At 36.5% G+C, this 19,819-nt stretch overlaps 1 protein-coding gene across 1 annotated transcript in view; it reads left to right on the top strand.

The window, feature by feature from the left end:
* The window catches only part of Ddx10 (DEAD-box helicase 10), a 114,533-nt gene that overhangs the window by 12,245 nt on the left and 82,469 nt on the right, over window positions 1-19,819 (top strand). Inside the window, exons 6-13 of the mRNA XM_070038150.1 lie at window positions 541-730; window positions 1,560-1,686; window positions 2,774-2,936; window positions 4,257-4,341; window positions 10,544-10,645; window positions 12,019-12,106; window positions 13,671-13,759; window positions 15,821-16,343. Of these exons, the coding sequence (XP_069894251.1) occupies window positions 541-730; window positions 1,560-1,686; window positions 2,774-2,936; window positions 4,257-4,341; window positions 10,544-10,645; window positions 12,019-12,106; window positions 13,671-13,759; window positions 15,821-16,343 (1,367 nt within the window). The remainder of the gene's footprint in view (window positions 1-540; window positions 731-1,559; window positions 1,687-2,773; window positions 2,937-4,256; window positions 4,342-10,543; window positions 10,646-12,018; window positions 12,107-13,670; window positions 13,760-15,820; window positions 16,344-19,819) is intronic.

Raw genomic sequence — 19,819 nt, 5'->3', positions numbered from 1 at the left:
CTCTACCACTCAAGCCACAACTTCACTTCTGTTTTTTTTTTTGTTTGTCTCCCCCCCCCCTCCTTTAATTGGAGATAAGAATCTCATAGACTTTCCTGCCTAGGCTGGCTTTGAGCCATGATTCTCAGACTCTGTCTCCTGAGTAGCTAGGATTATAGGCATGAGCTATCAGTGCCTGGCTAAACTTTTATTTTTGAATGCTTTGGGACTTTGAGAAAAATTGCAGTGATCATCTGGGTTCTGGTATACCTTTCATTTTCTCTAATCTCTTATGTAACTATTGTACCTTTGTTAAAGATTAGATTAACATTGCTATGTTAAGTAAATTAAACTCCATACTGATGTTCAGATTTCATCAGTTTTCTCACTAATGTTCTCTTTTTTTTGCAGTTCTGAGGATGGAACTTGCACTGAACTATTATATCCTCAGCCCAGTCAATGCCCCTTTTCTGCTCTACAATCCAATTTTGGGTATTACATTGCATTTAGCTTATTATATATTGAAAATATTATAGTCCATCTTGTATTTTCCTTTTTTAGTTCTTGATGAAGCAGATAGAATCTTGGATATGGGCTTTGCTGATACTATGAATGCTATTATTGAAAATCTTCCTAAGAAACGTCAGACTTTACTTTTCTCAGCCACACAAACCAAATCTGTAAAGGACCTTGCACGCTTGAGTTTGAAAAACCCTGAGTATGTGTGGGTTCATGAAAAAGCAAAATACAGGTATGGACTCTCAATAAAATGCATTGTATTCGATGTGCAAAGTATACTATGTATAGCAATTAAAATAACTCAAATTCTGCATATAGCTTTAAATGTTAGAATACTCTAGTATTTTTTTCATGCCTCCACTACCATCATTCTCCTTCAGAAAGCTCATTGCTTATTTTTAGTGCTGAATAATATTCCATTGTTACACTAGCAAACTGGCTCAAGAGGTAGAGGGCCTGCTTAGCAAGCATGAGGCTCTGAGTTCAAACCCCAGTACTAACTGCCTGCCCTACCTACCTCCAAAGCTAGCTGAATAATAATCTGTTGTTTGAAATAGCATTTTATCCATTCACTTACTCCAGAATGCCTTTATTGTTTCCAAGTGTGGCAGTTAGAAATAAAGCTGCTATAAACATCCATGTGCAGGTTTTTGGTGTGGATGAGTTTTAGTTTCTTATGGTAAATACCAAGAAATATAGAGCAAAGGGGATGTGATGTGTGTGATGTGATTTTTTTCCTTTTTTTTTTTTTTTTTTTGGGTCCGGTCGTAGGGCCTGAACTCTGGGCCTGGGTGCTGTCCCTCAGCTCTTCAGCTCAAGGCTAGCGCTCTACCACTTGAGCCACAGTGCCACTTCTGGCTTTTTTCTTTTTGCTTTTGTGGTGCTGAGGAATCGAACCCAGGGCCTCATACATGTAAGGCAAGCGCTCTACCACTAAGCCACCTTCCCAGCCCATTTTTTCCTTTTTTTAATGTGAATTTCAAAGGCAAGAATGTGTTTATTTTGTGTGTGTGTGTGTGTGTATTTATTTATAAATGTATGTATTTTTTTTTCCTTTCAAGTACTCCAGCTACTTTGGAGCAGAACTACATAGTTTGTGAGCTTCATCAAAAGATAAGTGTGCTCTACTCCTTTTTGAGAAGCCACCTGAAGAAGAAGAGTATTGTCTTTTTCTCCAGTTGCAAAGAGGTATCAAATGTTTATTTTTTTCCTTGAACTTACTCATATTGAATCATCCACTTTGAACTATCAAATTGCAGTTAGACAAGTAATTATATTGTATGGCATATAGTGCTGGCTAGGTGGTGGATATACAAGCAAAGAGAATCCTGTGTTTTGTTATAAAAGAACCCATTGATGACACTTTAAGTTCTATGAGGACAGAAATGGTATATTTTCTTCAATACTGTGCTAGGTACCAGTGAGTCTGGAATATAGTACTTCCAAGAAATAATAGAAGAAAGAAGAATTTCATGTTTGTGAATTTTATCCATAATCTGACAACTGCTAAATCTCTGTGGCAAGTCCTGGCTTCTGTCATAGTGCTAGACTTGTTTATCCCCTTGATCTATGGATATTTCCACCTGTATCTAGAAGACACCTGCAATTTGAGATGGGAAAAACAATTTAAGAGATGCTATTCCTAGATAGACTTTCCCAATTCATTTAATTGCAACCTTAGTTCCTGGCTGGTTTTACCCCCTATTGATAACTCATTAGTGCTGGCCTTCTCCTAACCTCACACACTCCAGTGCACTGTGGCCCATGCCTAACCTTCTGTTAGCTTCCTAACTGGTCTCCTCATCCCTGCACTTTCCTTACTTTAGTGTTCCCGTTGTAGAGCCTGACTGGCCTTTGGAAAGTGGAGATTGGAATACGCCATTGCTATACTTGAAACTGTCCAGTGATTTTTGGTGTGAATCAAATTTAAACTTCATGCTTTTGCCACATGTATCTTCTACCTCAGCTAGTTAAAAAGCAGAAATTCAAGGTCAGTCTTATTTATGTGAGTCAGATCATAGAAAGTTTTCATGAATTCAGTTTATACTTACTAAATATAGAACAAATTTCTCTCTTTTTCTCTTCAAAATTCTTTTAGAAAATAAGTGAGCAGAAATGTTTGAAGAATAAACAACACTGTAGAGTACATTTCTGCTTTGTATTAAAAAACTTGCAACTGGTGACATTTCCATTCTTTAGCATGTTTTCTGTTTATCTTGTAAGCTGCACTGCTGTCATTCAGAGGTTCCAAGGCCAACCTTCTCTCCACTCCCAGGTGCAGTACCTGTACCGAGTGTTCTGCCGGCTCCGTCCCGGAATTTCTATCCTTGCTCTCCATGGCCGACAGCAGCAGATGAGAAGAATGGAAGTCTACAATGAGTTTGTCCGCAAGAGAGCTGCGGTACTCTTTGCTACTGATATTGCAGCCCGAGGGCTGGGTGAGCAGACCTCCTGAGCTGAAATTTCTGTGGTCATGGGAAATAAAACTTTCTTAGAGAATTCTTTTTGGGAAAAGAAATAAAGCTGGAGTCATGGATAAGTTGGTAGAGTACCTGCCTAGCAAGCACAGAGACCTGAGTGAAACCTCAGTTCTGTCAAAAAAGAAACAGAAATAGACTCAAGCAAACAGGAAAACTACCCCGATAACAGCTACTACATTAAGGATGTGTCAGGGAAACATTCTGTTGTATTTTTGTATTCTGTGCTCTTACTATTTCATGCTAATGACATCATAGCATCCTAAGTAGCTGCAGAATCATGAAGATTAAAGGCTTAAAATATGAAAAATTCTTGTTTCCTTGAAAATTAGAAAGTTGTTGAAATTGTAACACATTTAAAAACTTATCATTTCAGTATTATTGGGGTCTGAACTCAGATCCTTGTACTTCTTCGGCAGGTGTTCTACCACTTGAGCCATCTCTAGCCTTTTTTACTTTGAAACCTTTTTTGAATAACCTATCATAGTTATTCACTTAGCCAGTGTGGAACTGGCCTGGACTGTGAACCTCCTATTTACACTTGTGTAATGGGGATGACAAGCATGCACACCATGTCCAGGGCTTTCATAATACTTAGTCTCATGAACTTTTTTGCCTGGGCTAGCCTTGAACACCACCATCTAAGTAGCGAGTATTAGAGGCTTGAGCAACTGAGCACAATTAATTCTTTTTCTTCTTTTTAGCGCCTCCCCTTTTCTTGGATAGAAATTGATATGAAATCCTCACAGAAAAAATCCATAATAACTAGAGGTAGTTCTCTTAAGAAGTTAAGAACAGGATTTGCTGGCAGTGAGTGAGCATTATATAGACAGAAATATATAGGGAATAATTATTGCTAAGAAGAGGAAAAAGGACCTAGAAAGACATTAACTAGTTCAGTTGGAGGCAGGACTAACAGAAAAAGTAATTCTCATTTAAATTCAGAAACCAGTTTTATAGTTCACTGGGACCTTGTGAAGAATTTTTTTTAGGTTATTAAACATCTGGGCATTTCATTACTGCTCGGACAAAGCAATCTGTCTCTTCTGTGCCAGATATGAAGAAATCTTCACATTCAAATACTAATTTCAGTTCACTTTGTCAAAGTACAGAAGTGTTTGTCATATCTTAGTTTATGCAATTATTTTATATTTTTAATAGAGTCCACAGTTGATACCTATCAGTTTGATGTGATGGAAAATCCTGGCAAGTCATGGTAACATAAAAATAGTACAACAGGGCAGAATTTTGAAACTGATGACATTCATTCCTTCTGTGTAGATTTCCCGGCTGTTAATTGGGTTCTTCAGTTTGATTGTCCAGAGGATGCCAACACATATATTCACAGAGCGGGTAGAACTGCCAGGTAAGTGTGCGGCTCCTACCTCTTTTTGTTGTGGCTGGCATAACTATCTACTAATAAAACATGTATTCCAAGTGCACGTATACAAAGAATGGAGGAATGAGGTAAGCGAGTGCTAGTTTGGCTCTTTTCCTTGTGTGGTTTTTTTTTTTTTTTTTGAGACAGGGCCTCACTAGGTAAGCCCAGGTTGGTCTTGAACTTGCAGTCCTTCTACCTCAGCCTCTCAGGCCTTTAAAAATAATACATGTTGTTGGGGCTGGGAAGGTGGCTCAGTGGTAGAGCTCTTGCCTTGCATGCATGAGGTTCTGGGTTCGATTCCTCAGCACCATATAAGCAAAAAGAAAAAAGCTGGAAATGGTGCTGTGGCTCAAGTGGTAGAATACTAGCCTTGAGCTGAAGAGCTGAGGGACAGCGCCCAGGCCCAGAGTTCAGGTCCCACAACCAGAACTCCCCCCCCCACCCCCCCCAAAAAAAATGTTGCATGTGCAGCGAAATTTGAGGTTGTGTTCTAAGGTGTCATTGTACAGTCAGTCTTTAGGATTTTGTTTTCTGTTGAGATCTAATTAAAACAGGACAGTGGTCGAATAGCCTGTTCTGCTTCCTGTTTTAAGACAGTACATGGCATTTGAGTGGTTTCTAATGTGGTGAATTACTATTTACATTGAGTTTCCTAAGAAGTCATTGGTGGGGTAAGTTTTTTCCCCATGGTTTAATTCCTCCCCAGAAAGCATGTAGTGTGTGTAAATTTGAACATATATCTTGTCCTGTGGATCTTTGGTTAGGTAAGGTTGGAGTGGTATCTCAAGTATATTAGATCAGAGTGTTACTTAAACTCCTATTATATTGTGCTCTTCGGCAGCACATATACTAACATCCTATTTATTATATGTTCCAGTGATGCGTGGTTGTGGACTGGCCAGAATGGTTCCTTCACAGAATGAATATGTAGAAAATATGTAGCCATATTTTCAAGTCTCCCTATATGAAGATTAATACACATTATTAATAAATTTGGAAAAGGTCTAATGGAAAATATCTTAGGGCTCTTAGTTCTGGAGAAGTTGCTGGAAATCTAATGTAGCTGAACATGCTATAGTAAGCATTAAATTGAGTCTTGATGGCTGTGGAGATGAAGAAAACTTAGAAACAACAACAATACTGTGTTTGAAGGGTGCATACTAATTTTAAAGACGGTTAGTGTAATTCTAATATGGCCATTAATTTTTAAAGTTGAAATATGACTATTCATAACAAATACATTGTGAATTGACAGTTTTAGATGTGTATAGTTAATGAGCATATAATGCTTATTTCTTTCTCTGGAAGTTTTAAGTTGCCGTTTAGAAGCTTAGAAATAATTAGAAAGTTTTGGGGCCATGCATCTGAATAATTGAGTTGAATAGGGAATAAATTAAAAATTGAAAATAATTAAAATGTTGTATTAAGCTGTGATTAAAACCAGATTGCCAGATAGTGTTCGCTTTTGGAATTGAACTGTAGTATATGAATACAGAAAAATGAGTATTTTTAGCAAGTGGCTAAGGTTGAGAGTTGAAGGAACCTTTTTTTCCCCTTCTTTGTGTTAGCCAAATAAAAATAAAGAATACTTGCCTTCAAGTATTTATTCTTTTCTTTTGACCAAAGGTCTCACTATATGTCCCAAGCTTCGTAATTCTCCTGCCTCAGCTTTCTGTGTATTTCTATTATGCCTAGCTTTTGTTTTATTTTAATTCATTTATCTTTCTAAAATTCTTTGGATCTATGGCAGTTGAGCTCCCTCTATTGTTATCTTAGCCATCCATATTACCTTTAAAGCAAAATAATCCTTTAAGACAAATGAATCAGAGATAGTTGTATAATGTAGAAATAGCCTGTGGTACATTCTGCAACTTTATTACAGTTTTTGGTACTAAACAAAATGAAGGTTTTTTTAAATTGCTTATAAAAATGTGCAGTTGACAATAGAAAAAACTTGGAATGAGAAGTAGATATACCTTTTTTGGGGGGTGGGGAGGAGATGGTAGAGGGACTATAGGAGTTTATATATGACCTATTACTGTTCTAGAGCCCTGGAAGATCATTTCAGCAATCTTCCTATTCAACCTCATTTGACTTTTGGATCCTGTGGCTGTAATTTAGGTAACAGACTGTGCTTCCACCAGGGGGCAGCAAAGGCCAAACTGCTGGATTGCAGCTTGGCATAAAGCTTCACAGCAAATGTGAAGCTGTAGAGGAGTTAAAATTCCTGACTTGCAAAGGGTTCTTGATTTTTAGGAGATAATGGTACTTTAAAGAATCAAGCTTTTAAAGAAGTCTTGGATTGGTGTGCAGATTAAATGATAGTGAAAAGACAGTTTCCATGAGCACTAAGTTTACAGTGAATTTCTTTAAGAAATTTTTATTATAAGCCCTGGGTGCAGGTGGCTCACACCTGTAATCTTAGCTACTCAGGAGGCTGAGATCTGAGGATTGTAGTTCAAAGCCAGCCTGGGCAGGAGAGTCCATTGATACTCTTTATCTCCAATAAACCACTCAGAAAACTGGAAGTGGCGCTGTGGCTTAAGTGGTAGAGCACTATCCTTGAGCTGAAGAGCTGAGGGACAGTGCCCAGGCCCAGAATTCAAGTCCCATGACCAACAACAACAACAGAAAAATTATTATAAAGGTGATGTACAGAGGGGTTATAGTTACATAAGTAAGATAATGAGTACGTTGCTTTTTGAAAGTGTTACCCCTCCTTCATTTTCTCCCACTTTCCCCCCTTAACTACCTTTCCCCCCAAATTGTAAGAATGATACAAAACACATATTTCAAAACCGTATGAAATTTGGTTTACTTATTTTTAATCACTGGTATATTTTAATTACAAAACTAATGCATATTTACTGTAATGCTAGATAATGACAAAATATCTGAAATCACCTGAAACTCACCACTCTGAAATTTATTTTATGTATACTTGATATGTGTACTTGTACTCACACATGTATATGTAAGTACAAATATGCTCACACCCATGTATACACACATATATGTATATACACATGTACATACCCATATACATACATCACAAACACACTCATGATATATACATAGTTGATATATAATAAATACATACATATGCTGCACATATGTCTGTCTGTCTGTCTGTCTATCTATCTATCTGTCTATCTATGTGTCTGTCTGTCTGTCCTCACACATCTTTTTAAATTAGTTGAAGATTTTTTTTTTTTTGTCGGTCATGGGGCTTGAACTCTGGGCCTGGGCGCTGTCCCTCAGCTCTTCAGCTCAAGGCTAGCGCTCTACCACTTGAGCTACAGCGCCACTTCCATCTTTTTAAATTAGTAAAGCAGAATTGCTCTAAATAGATCCTGGGATAACCTGACTTGTAATGGCAAGGCAGATATACACAGATCATAGTAGGATAGCTGTTGAAGGTTTGAATGGGAAAACTTTATTTAATAGAGAGAGACTCAACTATAATAGCATTGATGTGTTGGGGAATCTGAATTGGAGTAGTTAAGGATTGGCAGTTCTTGGCTAAAAGGCTAAGAATAGCAGGGCTGTGTTTCTCCTGTTGTCCTTAGTTTGAAGGTTATTTCAGTGGAGGTGTATCGAAACCAACAGTGTTGATGTCTAATTTTATCCAGAACCAGGAGTGAGCTGTAGGCTGTGGAGATAAGCTTCTTGACCTCTCTCTCTTGAGTATCCTTCTTCCTGGCATAATTGAAAAAGCAGCAGATTAGAAGTTTAGTTTTTGACATATACACCAGCTGATTTTCAGGCCAACTTCTTGGGTCTCAGGAATTTAACTTATATTTCCTTCCTCTCTTGTTTGTTCTTAAAACTGACAGATTAATGTAAAATGAAGTTCTTCAAAAACTTCTTAAAAGTTGTACAAATTCAGCATATTAACACTGATAGTAGAAATAACAATTTTGTTTCAGATGCAGAACTCTTGATGTGGTGCTGGGAATATCTCGTAAATAAACTCTAGATATAAGAAATTTTGAAGTATAGGCCTTTTGAGGAACATTATGTCTCTTAGACTTGTGCTTGGGGTATTGCCTTTGAAATCTAAAAGTCACTTCATGCATAAATAGACTTTATTCTTTCAAGTATTAAAGTGAAATGTGATTATATTTTCTTTGTAAAAGTACTTTTATTCTTGAAAGCTTACTGGAAATTTTTGTGTTTGAGCATGTGGTAACTAATTTGTGCTTTACTATATTTTGGGGAAAATTCTATATATAGATCTTGATAGGTAGATTATGTAGATAGGTAGAATGGCTATTGTTTTTAGTATGTTCTTGCCATGTGGTATTTAACTTTATTTTAGTTTTCCATTTTCTTTGGTAATATTCTCTTAAATAGTATTCTAACAGCCTGTGTTAACCTATGTTAGCATACTGTTATCTATAGATTTAAAGGATTTGGCCATGGCTCCTTTGATCCTGACTCATTCTTGTAGGTTCTCTCTGGATGCATGGAATGGGCAGATGAGATATATGTAGGTAATGATCCTCATTCCTGATCATGAGTCAGTCAGAAGATTGCAGAACATTTAGTGGACGACTTTGCTTCTCCTAGAGATTTCTCCAACTCCATGATCATAGTTCTTGCTCAGTGTAGGCCTATGGGTCTATTTATTTAATTCTGCTCTCTGAATTTGGATTAGAAGATTAAAAGGGTTGATTTTTTCCTAACTATTCCTATCTGGGCCATATAGAGTATCAGAAATAGAAAAGCTTACTTTGATTTCAGGACTCTGGTTACCCAGAGAGTATTTTGGTAAATGAATTGCTTAGTGGTCCAGTGTTAACTGTATGCGCTCTTATTTCACTCTTATGGTGTTGCTGGTAAGGTTGTCACTGTATTACTTTCTATACTACAGCTTCTGCCTTCATGGATGACTTAGTTGAATACTGTTAAGGTAGAATGTTTTAAATTCATATTTTTTTTTTAGTAAATGAAGTTGAACACCTTTGGCTCATATAATTTGGCATTTATAATGAAGGAGGCATTTGTTAATAGTTTTTCATCTATAAAACAATTAGATAAAGAACTAATTATATATTTAATTTTATGCTCTTCCTCTTGTTTACTATAAAAGCAAAAAATCAGGAAGGCAAAAGTACATAGTAGACTCTCAAATGCTGCCTTTTCCCCATAAAAAACTTGATTCTCTACCCATGATCTGTGCCCCTAAAATATTAGAGTAATTGGTAATTCTTTGGGTCTCAGATGTTATTTCCCGAGGGCAATTTGTGACACCTAGACCGCTAGGTAGAGTTCTTTCTTATTCTTACTGCTTCCTGAGGGCTTCTGTATTGTTACTGCTATTATTTATTAATTAAAAAAATCTTCTCACTATTTCATTGCCTGACATACATTGGCTCTTTTATAAAAAAAAAAATTAAAGTTAATGGGTTAACTAGAAGAAAAAATTCTGACATGTTTTACTGTTTTTCTGGATCTGTTGCATATATGGTTATTTGTTTTTTCTTTTATACTGGAGTTTTAAAGTTGTAGGTTGAGTTTTAAAGTTACCTTGAAAAGTAAAAATTACCCTTCAATCTTCAAGATAAAATACAGTTTGATCTCTCAGTAAGTTGTACAGGCAGTTTTCCTCTCCATCATCAGTGATAAAATTTTACTTGCAGACTGGTTACTTAACCTTTATAGAGGCATCCAACCTTCTCCAAAAAGGCTCCAGTGTACTTTTGAAATAATTTTCCCTGCTGTCCATCTTTGTATTCTGGCTTTGGAACACTTTGCTTTTTCCATCTTCTTTTCACATTATCTTTTAGATATGTACCTGAAATCCATCTTCTTTGTCATACATTGTTTTCTCTGACTATTCCTGAATAGTCTCTTTTTTCGCTGCTGTCTTTTGGCATCAACTTAACATTGTTTGTTCTCCTGAAGCTCTTACTTAGGTATTTGACCTTCCTAGTCAACTTGAGTTATAGATCACTGAAGATGGGAATTTTCATCTTTTGTTTAAGGCTTTAAATTCACTAGGAACTATAATGAATGAAGAAAATTTGGTAGAGTATGGTCACATCTGTAGTTTTCTGTTGCCACAGAAGATTAACAACTGGTGGTAATTCCTAACTAGATGAACTAGATTCCACGTTATGTACTCATTATGCTGTTAAAAATGCAAACTGCATATTGCATTGATGTGTTGCTTTTTTGTTAGGTACAAAGAGGGTGGTGAGGCACTATTAATTTTGCTTCCTTCAGAAGAGCAAGAGATGGTACAGCAGCTTCTCCAGAAGAAAGTACCTGTGAAGGAAATCAAGTAAGAGCTACTGATGTTTATGTTCTTGTTACTCCTAACAATGGAGCATGAAATCATTTTGCTCATTGTTGCCACGGCTGTTTCCTACCTCCCCTATATTACATTTAGCTTTCTGGTTTATGATTTTGAAGGGGAAAAAAGATTTTAGTTTTTCTGTCTTTAGAACATTTAGGTTCATGGCAAAATTGAGAGATAGTGCAGAGAGTTCTTCTATCTTCCCTGCTTCCACATACATAGCCTCCTCCAATATTAATATCCCCCAACAAATTGGTGCCTTTGTTATAGTATATGAATCTCTATGATGTTTCAGTTTCACTGATGTCATTGTCTACTTAAGGGTTTCTCTTGATGTTATATGTTTATAGGTTTGTACAAATATATAGTGACATGTGACAGGTATCTCCTGTTTAGTATGATATTGTCAATGCCCTGAAAATTCACATATGCACTCTACATATTCTTCTTTTCTCCACTACCCCCTAGCAACCACTGATTTTTTTTTTTTTTTAACTCTCTGCACAGCGTACCCTTTGTATGTAGATTTCCCAGTTTGGCTTTTTTCACTTTTTTTCCATGTCTTTTCATGTCTTAAATACTTATTTCTTTCAGTGCTGAGTGATATTCTAGATGTAACAGTTTATCCATTCACTTACTATAAGGCATCTTTTTTTTTTTTCTCCATTACTGGGGTTTGAACGCAAGGTCTTATGCTTGTTTTACAGGCTTTCTACTGCTGAGCCATACCTTTAGCCCTTTTTTGTACTGGTTATTTTTGAGATATGGTCTTACTCCTACCAGGCCCCATGCTTGGACTGGATTGTGATCCCCTATTTTATACTTTCTATTATATCTGGGATGATATATCTGGGATGACAGATGCATGCCATCATACCTAGCTTGACTTTTCTGTCCAGGCTGTCCTATAACCATGATCCTCCTAATTTCAGCATCCTCTGTAGATGTGGGTTGAGAAGGGTTCTTGCAAACTTTTTTGCAAGAGAGAAAAAGAAATTAGTAACACCTGCCATTTACAAAAAATGACATTAGATTTCTTTTTTTTTCTATTTCATTGTTTAATCTCCTATGGGAAGCTGCATTTAAACTTTATAAAGTTAAGAAGAAATCAATACTGATTGAGGTGTTAATCTGCGTGTCCTTTAGCATGAGGTATTCAGAGAAATTGTCAGAAATAGTCTTTCTTCTTGAATTACTCATAATGTGCAGGAGTCAAATGTAAGGTATAGTGTGAGTTGTTCCCTAAAGAATGTTAGACATTTAAAAATATACTGAAGGAAAGAGGAAAAAGCTATGTTCTATTTATAATTTTTAAGATCAAGACTTCTTAGTTTAACTTTTTGTTGTTGTTAAAAAAGAATCAATCCAGAAAAGCTTATAGATGTCCAGAAAAAATTGGAATCCTTTTTAGCTCAAGATCAAGATTTGAAAGAAAGAGCTCAGAGGGTAAGTTATCTTTAAATTGAATACTTTTCATTTTAGAATGTGATACATAATAAATTATCATTTCCTGCTTCTTTATTATATGCTTCAAATATTTAAGCAGTGTCATTTAAAAAATTATATCTTAGAAGCTTTGAGAATAATACTTACATTACAAAACATACATGAATTTTATGATGTTGTGATATAATTAGTAATTAGAAGGTCATTCCATTATTAGTCACAAAATAAATGCCAGAAATATGTTGTTTCACTGGTTCATACATACAGCAAATGAGGCTTTCAGAGCAAAATAGCACATTGAAATAAATGATGTGATTTTTTGAGTGTCACACATGGTTTGGCAGAATGGCTGTGTTGCTAGCAGCAACAAGATATCTAGTTTTACAGACATGATTTCCTAGCTTTTGATTATAATCTGGAGAGAACACAATGATAAGCAACTAGAGTGAGTTCTTGTGGATAGATATAGGGGAAAAAATACCTCTGACTTGGTTCTATTCATTGTCATGCCTAAGAAGTCAGAGAAAATGGTTTAGAGATTACTCGGTAGAAAGGATTAATGCAATGCTAGAAGAAAAGGCAGAGCTTAAGGAAAAGGAAAGAAGGATTAAATACACTTTACAAAAATATTTTTAAAATGAAAATACTTGGTTAGATATATTTTGTTACCTGTTTATGTTATAAACTAATAAAAGATCAGGAATCTACTTACAGTTTGCAAAACTGAAATAAATATAATTTTGTTTTGTTTAAGCAAAAATGGGAGAAAAGAATTCCAAGTTGGTGATAAATGATTTGATATTATGATTAAAAATAGAAAAGCTATAGGAACCTTTTTTCTTTTTTCTGGTCACAATTTAGCTTCACCTGATATAGTTTTACTGAAAACACTATCAGAAGAAGTGGTAGTATTCTATATGAGTTTTCTCATTGTCATAGCACTGTAAGTTCCAGGTATGAATACTACCTTTTTGATAGCTAAGGAAATAGCCAGTTAGAGAAATAAGAAACTTGTTCAGCTAATAAGATAACTCAGCATAGATCTTCCATATTCTTCTTTTTTTTTTTTTTTTTGTCGGTGGTGGGGCCTGAACTCTGGGCCTGGGCGCTGTCCCTCAGCTCTTCAGCTCAAGGCTAGCACTCTACCACTTGAGCTATAGCGCCACTTCTGGCTTTCTTTTGCTTATGTGGTGCTGAGGAATCAAACCCACGGCCTCATCCATGCAAAGCAAGCACTCTACCACTGAGTCACCTTCCTACCACTCTCCATATTATTCTTATGTCCCTATTTTCCTGTTGTACTTTATTGCAATTAAACTTTTAGAGTAGCTTTTGGAGAGCTTATGTTCTGTGTTGAGCTGAATTAATGAAGACAAATGCAAACGAAATCTTTTCAAATATTATAGTTGTAAAAGGTAACTTTTCTTTTTAGGTATATGTACAGAACCAGAATATGCTGACCTATGTTATATTTTTTCCCCACTTACTATTGACATTATTCCTTTGTTAAATTTTTTTTTTGATCTGACTCAATTTTCCATCTCTGCTACCATTTATTTTCCAGTGTTTTGTCTCCTACATACGTTCAGTATATCTTATGAAGGATAAAAAAGTATTTGATGTAAGCAAGTTACCTATTCCTGAATATGCATTGTAAGTATTCATAATATAGGTATAATAGTAGATCAACCAAGTCAGGGGAATTTGTTTTCAGCCTGTTTCTCTGAGAATTGTTGTTTACACTACTTTACCTTAACAATTTACAGAAAAGAAGGTAAAATCAGTTCTGTAGAAAATAACCTGGACATTAGTTCTTTTCAGGAAAAGGTGCATTATTTGTATGTTCTATATTTTCTTTATAACTTGATACTTGTTTTTCTTTCTGCTTTAAAAAGTTTTATTGAAGTACCAAGTAGATCCAGAATTTTATATAATTTATAAATTTATTCTCAAAAGTTAATTAGTTTTCACAAAGTGAATAAATCTGTAAATAGCATGAACATGGAGAAACAGGAAATCACCAGTGTTGTAGCAGCTTCTTCATTTACCTTCCCAGTTATAATACTCTGTCCACTACTCACTTTTTGCAAAGAACAGTCACTCTTCTGCTTTCTAATATCATGGATTACTTTTACTACCACACCTTGGCTCTGGTTTCTTGGTCATTATAGTAGTCTTAGAGTTGTTTTTTTTTGTTGTTGTTGTAGAGGTCTTTTACCATCTTGGTTAGGTTTATTCCTTGATATTTTATTATTATTTCTTTATTTTGGGGCCATTATGAACAGGATCATTTTCTTGATTTCATTCTCATTGTGTACATTATTAATATGTAAAAAGGCTACCTAATTTTGTGTGCTGTTTTTATATCCTGATATTTTGCTGGAAGTGTTTATTTATCAGAGGTTTTTTTTTTTTTTTGGTAGCATCTTTGGAGACTTTCAAATTTACTCATATTATGAGTAAATAGGAATAGTTGGCTACTTCCTTTTGTGTTTGTATTCCTTTTTGCTTCTTTTTCTTATATAATTGCTTTGGCTTAGAATTGAAGCATTGTTGGGCTTCAATTACAGGCTCATGCCTGTAATCCTAGCTATTCAGGAGGCTGAGATCTGAGGATAATGGTTCAAAGCCAGCCCTGGCAGGAAAGACTGTGAGACTCTTAACTCCAATTAACCACCAGAAAACCAGAACTGGGCCTGTGACTCAAAGTGATGGAGCATAGCCTTGAGCAAAAGAGCTTAAGGATAGTGCCCAGGCCATGAATTCAGGCCCCATGACCAAAAAAAAAAAAGAAAAAGGAATTGAAGCGCTATATTAAGACTAGAGAGAGGGCACACTCTTTCTTGTTATAGAAAATGTTTTCAATTTTCCCTATTCAGTATGTTGGCTATAGATTAGTCACATTTAAAAAATATTTTCTAAAGTAAAATTGTGTTTTTTATAACAGTGATTGTATCATATTATGTTTCAGAAGGAAAGGGTAGGGTAGAGATGATATTCTAGTTTACTTTTTGAAGAGAACAGTGTTTTGTCCCTCCAGTTTTTTTTGTGTGTGTAATTTTTAGTAACTTACATTTAACAAAGTAACTTCATGTAGTTAATTGAACCTTCACAGCAACTTGAGATAGTCCTGAAAGATGTTGTTACATGGTATGAAGAAGCTGAGACTGAGTGTTGAATTGGAAATTGGGTGTAGTATTTGAATAGTGATCATCTTGCTTATGTTTCAGTCTTCTTTATTTTTAGTTATTAATTTAGTTTTGTCGGTTGTGGGGCTTGAACTCTGGGCTTCGGCTCTTCAGCTCAAGGTGAGTGCTCTACCACTTGAGCTACAGCGCCACTTCCAGTTTTCTAGTGGTTTATTGGAGATAGGAGTGTCACAGTCTTTCCTGCCCCGGCTGGCTTTGAACCCGGATCCTCAGATCTCAGCCTCCTGAGTAGCTAGGATTATAGGCGTGAGCCACCGGTGCCCAGCTCTTTTTTTTATTTTTATACAATATTCTCTAAAGGAAAATTTTGTTTTGGGCAAGTATTCTATACTTTTTGGCATGCCTTTTGAATCATCTAACCAGTTGGTATTGATGTATATCTCAGAGGAATATTTTCTTAAAAAAAGCTTTGGTAATCTTTATTCTTGAGAAATGATTCCATAGTGTCATAGACATAACATGACTGCAGTGAGGTAATTCTTTTTTTTTCCTTCTATTTTTTAAGATCTCTTGGTCTTGCTGTGGCACCTCGGGTAAGATTTCTTCAGAAAATGCAGAACAAGCCCACCAAAGAATCTGTAAGGAGCCAAGGTGATGATGTCATCGAGCCCAGAGCTCCTTCCCTCACCAATGATGAAGTGGAAGAATTTAGAGCCTATTTCAGTGAGAAAATGTCCATACTTCAGAAAGGTGGGAAGAGTCTCAGAGGATCAGACTGCAGAGTGGCTAATGATGATAGTAGCAATGAAGAAGAGGAAGGAGAGGAGGAGGAGGAAGAAGAGGAGGAGGAAGAAGAGGAAGAAGAAGAGGAGGAGGATGACAAAATGAAAGAGAAATTAGGAAAAGCAAGAGGATCTCAGACTGAATCTGTTCCCAGTACTGACAAGGTAAAGAAGGTCAAGGAAGTTCCTGTGCAGTTCCTTAGCGGTGGAGATGAAGAGGAAGAAGATGGACCTGATGCTGATTTCCTTACAGTGAAGCGGCGTGATGTATTTGGGTTGGATCTTAAAGAGAATAAAGCATTACCGGTAAGGTTATTCTCAGTAGAGGGTCTTTTGTTATGCTTTCTTATTGTAAGCCAATTGTTGATTTTGAGGAACGAAAGAAACTATGAGAAATTTAAAAATGACTTTCTTTGCAATAGTTTTCCCCTTTCTCTATACTCAAATGGCAAAGATTTTTTTTCATTTTTTTCAGAACTTTGGGAACTCTAAGGGATTGTCAACTACAGTCTTATTTGTTGGTTTTCTGATGTGGGTTTTTTTTTTTTTTTTTTTTTTTTTTTTTGCCAGTTCTGGGGCTTGAACTCTGGGCCTGAGTGTTGTCCCTGAGCTCCTTTTGCTGAAGGCTAGCACTCTATCACTTGAGCCACAGTGCTACTTCAGCCATTTCTGTGATTAATTGGATATAGAATCTAATGGACTTTCCTGCCCTGGCTGATTTTGAACCACAACCCTCAGATCTCAGCCTCCTGAATAGCTAGGATTACAGGCATGAGCTACTGGTGCATGGCTTCCTGATGTGTTTTGAAAGTAATCAGAGACATGACTTTCAGAGTTTAGGAGTCATAATAGTGAGGTTCTTTGTTTAAAGTGTGAGAATCCCTTATTGTGATTCTTAGCATACAACTTTGATTAATTTGTTGTAAAGAGTACTTGTAATAAAGTCTTCCTAAACATAAAATTTACTTTTTTTTTTTGGCTGCTTTTCTAGTGGTTTTTATTGGAGATAAGAATCTCATGGACTTTCCTGCCCGGGCTGGCTTTAAACTGTGATCCTCAAAATCAGCCTCCTGAGTAGCTAGGATTATAGGCGTGAGCAACCAGCGGCCCGGTGTCTGACTCATTCTTTGTGCAATATTTTGAAAGATCCCAAGACTCTTAAATACTACATTTTGAGCCATGAAACTTAGAAAAGTTAATACTAATAATTTATCAGATAATGATTTCTTACTCAGTCTCTGTGTATATTGCTTAAACATTTAGTCTGTGTATTTATGTATCTATGTATCTATCTATCTGTTTATCTGGACTGATCCTGGGCTTAAACTCTAGGCCTTGCTGTTGTCCTTGATCTTATTTGCTCAAGGCTAGTGCTCTACCACTTGAGCCACAGCTCCACTTCCAGTTTTTTGAGTAGTTAATTAGAGATAAGAGTCTCTCAGATTTTCCTCCTTAGTGTTTCATCTCTAATCCTGAAATAAACCTAAACAAATTAGCTCTTCTTCCTCAGTGCTACGAGATTTTAGTTTTGTTAACTATTTTTTTTTGTTTTGTTTTAAATTAAAGCCCAGAGTGTTTTGTCTTGGACAAAGCAAGTTTATCTTGTGTTGAATGGTTAACAAATCACCAGTGTCTCTGGGTGTCTGTCCTCACTCCTAGAAGGCCGCTGCTGTTTTTTTTTCCTTTCCTTCTTTAAGCTTGCCTGCTGGCTGTTAGACTAGAGGTGACAGTCTTGATATACTGTTGGGCAGAGAATCTGCTGTATTTTGTTTGGCATAACAAATAACTTAAAAACAGAATGCTATTTTGTTATAATTCTAATAAGCCAACCAGATGATGATTCTTATTGTGCATAAGTTAAGTTTTAGAAGTAAGTTTATTGGTAAACTGGGGACTGTAAATGGCCCAGGAATATATGAAGACATTCCTAGAAGTTAGATATGCTTGGATAGAAATAATTTACTACAACTCTGCTTAAAGTACATGACAAACGAAGCTTATATTTTCAGGGTTGATCAGTCTTGATACGATTTTCCTTTCTGTTGGCTTATTTGTTCCTCATGGTTCACATTCAGTGAATTGATTTCTCAGTGGCACTCTCTGCAGTACCTTCCTGTAAATAATCACTCTTACCTGTTTGTTTCCTAAATTAAAATAGCATATTTCTTCCTATATCTTTGGGGGTGTTGAACAGAGTAGTTTTTTCACCTGCATAGGTTTTTATACCTACTGGGTTTTATCATGGGAAATAGTACAACAGAGGAATATTTTCTTCCTTGCTGATTTGGAAGGTACACTTTCAGAATGTTTGTAAGAAGTGGTTGCATACTCCAAAAGCACTTTTTAAGAATTTGCTAAATTATGTTTTCTCTTGTGATTTGGATCAGCACTATTTTATTTTTTTTGCATCTTTTGATCTGAATTGCCTTCTTACTTGCTGACATTTTGATAAATAGGATTTTGCAAATCAAAGTAAGTAAATGCTCTTAGGTTGTTTAGCTCTACTTCACACCCATATCATCAGAGATATTTTTCCCCTTTCTACAAAATATTAGAGAATAGGTATTTTATTGCCCAAAAATATGTTATAAGAATTTAGGGGGGGGGGAGGCTGGGAAGGGATGTGAAGGGTAAACAAAGGAGGAGGCTGCAATGCTTGATAAGAAATGTACGCATTATCTTGCCCATGTAATTGTAACCCCTCTGTACAGTATGTTCACAAAAAATTAAAAAAAAAAGAATTTAGGAACTCACCTATCTATTTTCCAATGGGTTCTATTGGCATTAGCTTAGCTATTAAGATTTACAGGTTTCCCCCATCTGTTTTTCCCCCTGTTCCTCACTAACAGGGACTGTTTTATGGCAGAAATTATAGGTGGATCTGGTTTTATTCCTTTACTGAAGAGAGATTATTTCTAGGTTTTTATGAAGAATCTGATATTATTCCCTACTTTCAGGTTGACAGGTTACCCTGCCATACTTGTATATTTGTTACTGGGTAACTCTTAGCATGCAGGCAGCATGAACTTCAGGTTTGCGTGGTTTTTCTGCCTCCAGGCTCCACAGGCTCATGCATGTTATGCTAGGGTTGGTTCTGATGTCCCAGTTGAGAAAATGTAATCTTAGAAAAGTCCCAGTGCGTGCGTGCGTGTATGTGCGTGTGTGTGCGTGTGTGTGCGTGTGTGTGTGTGTGTGTGTGTGTGTGTGTGTGTGTGTGTGTGTAGCTTGAACTCTGGACCTGGTGTGTGTGTGTGGTAGTGGAGCTTGAACTCTGGACCTGGGCGCTGTCCCTGAGCTCTTCAACTCAAAGCTGTCACTCTACCACTTGAACAACAGCGCCACTTCTGGTTTTCTGGTAGTTAATTGGAGATAAGAGTCTCATGGAGTTTCCTGGTGCCCCCACCTCCCCCCTCGCCCCCCAACCGTGATCCTCAGATCTCAGCCTACTGAGTAGCTAGGATTACAGGTGTGAGTCACCAGCACATGGGTAGAAAAGTCTCAGTTTTATGAGAGGCCTGATAGAGGCCAATCTTCAACTTTGGGTTCATACCCCTCCCTCCCAGCCACTATAGGCTCAGATTGAAGAAAATTTGCATAGAGTCATCTGGCATGGTGAACTACACTCTTAACAGATTGAACCTTCTGCAGGTAAGACAAAATTTTGGAAAAAGTACTTTAGAATGAGCAAAACTTAGCCTTCCCAAGGAAAGACTGGCACAGTGTGGATTTTATATATTAGCAGCTTTGCCTCTAAGGATGTGCTACAGTCATAAGCTGAGGAG

This window comes from Dipodomys merriami, unplaced genomic scaffold (genome assembly GCF_024711535.1).
Source record: "Dipodomys merriami isolate MVZ:Mamm:240054 unplaced genomic scaffold, mDipMer1.0.p SCAF_29, whole genome shotgun sequence".
NCBI lineage: Eukaryota > Metazoa > Chordata > Mammalia > Rodentia > Heteromyidae > Dipodomys > Dipodomys merriami.
The sequence above is the reverse complement of the archived record's forward strand: the minus strand, read 5'-3'. Positions and strand labels throughout refer to the sequence as shown.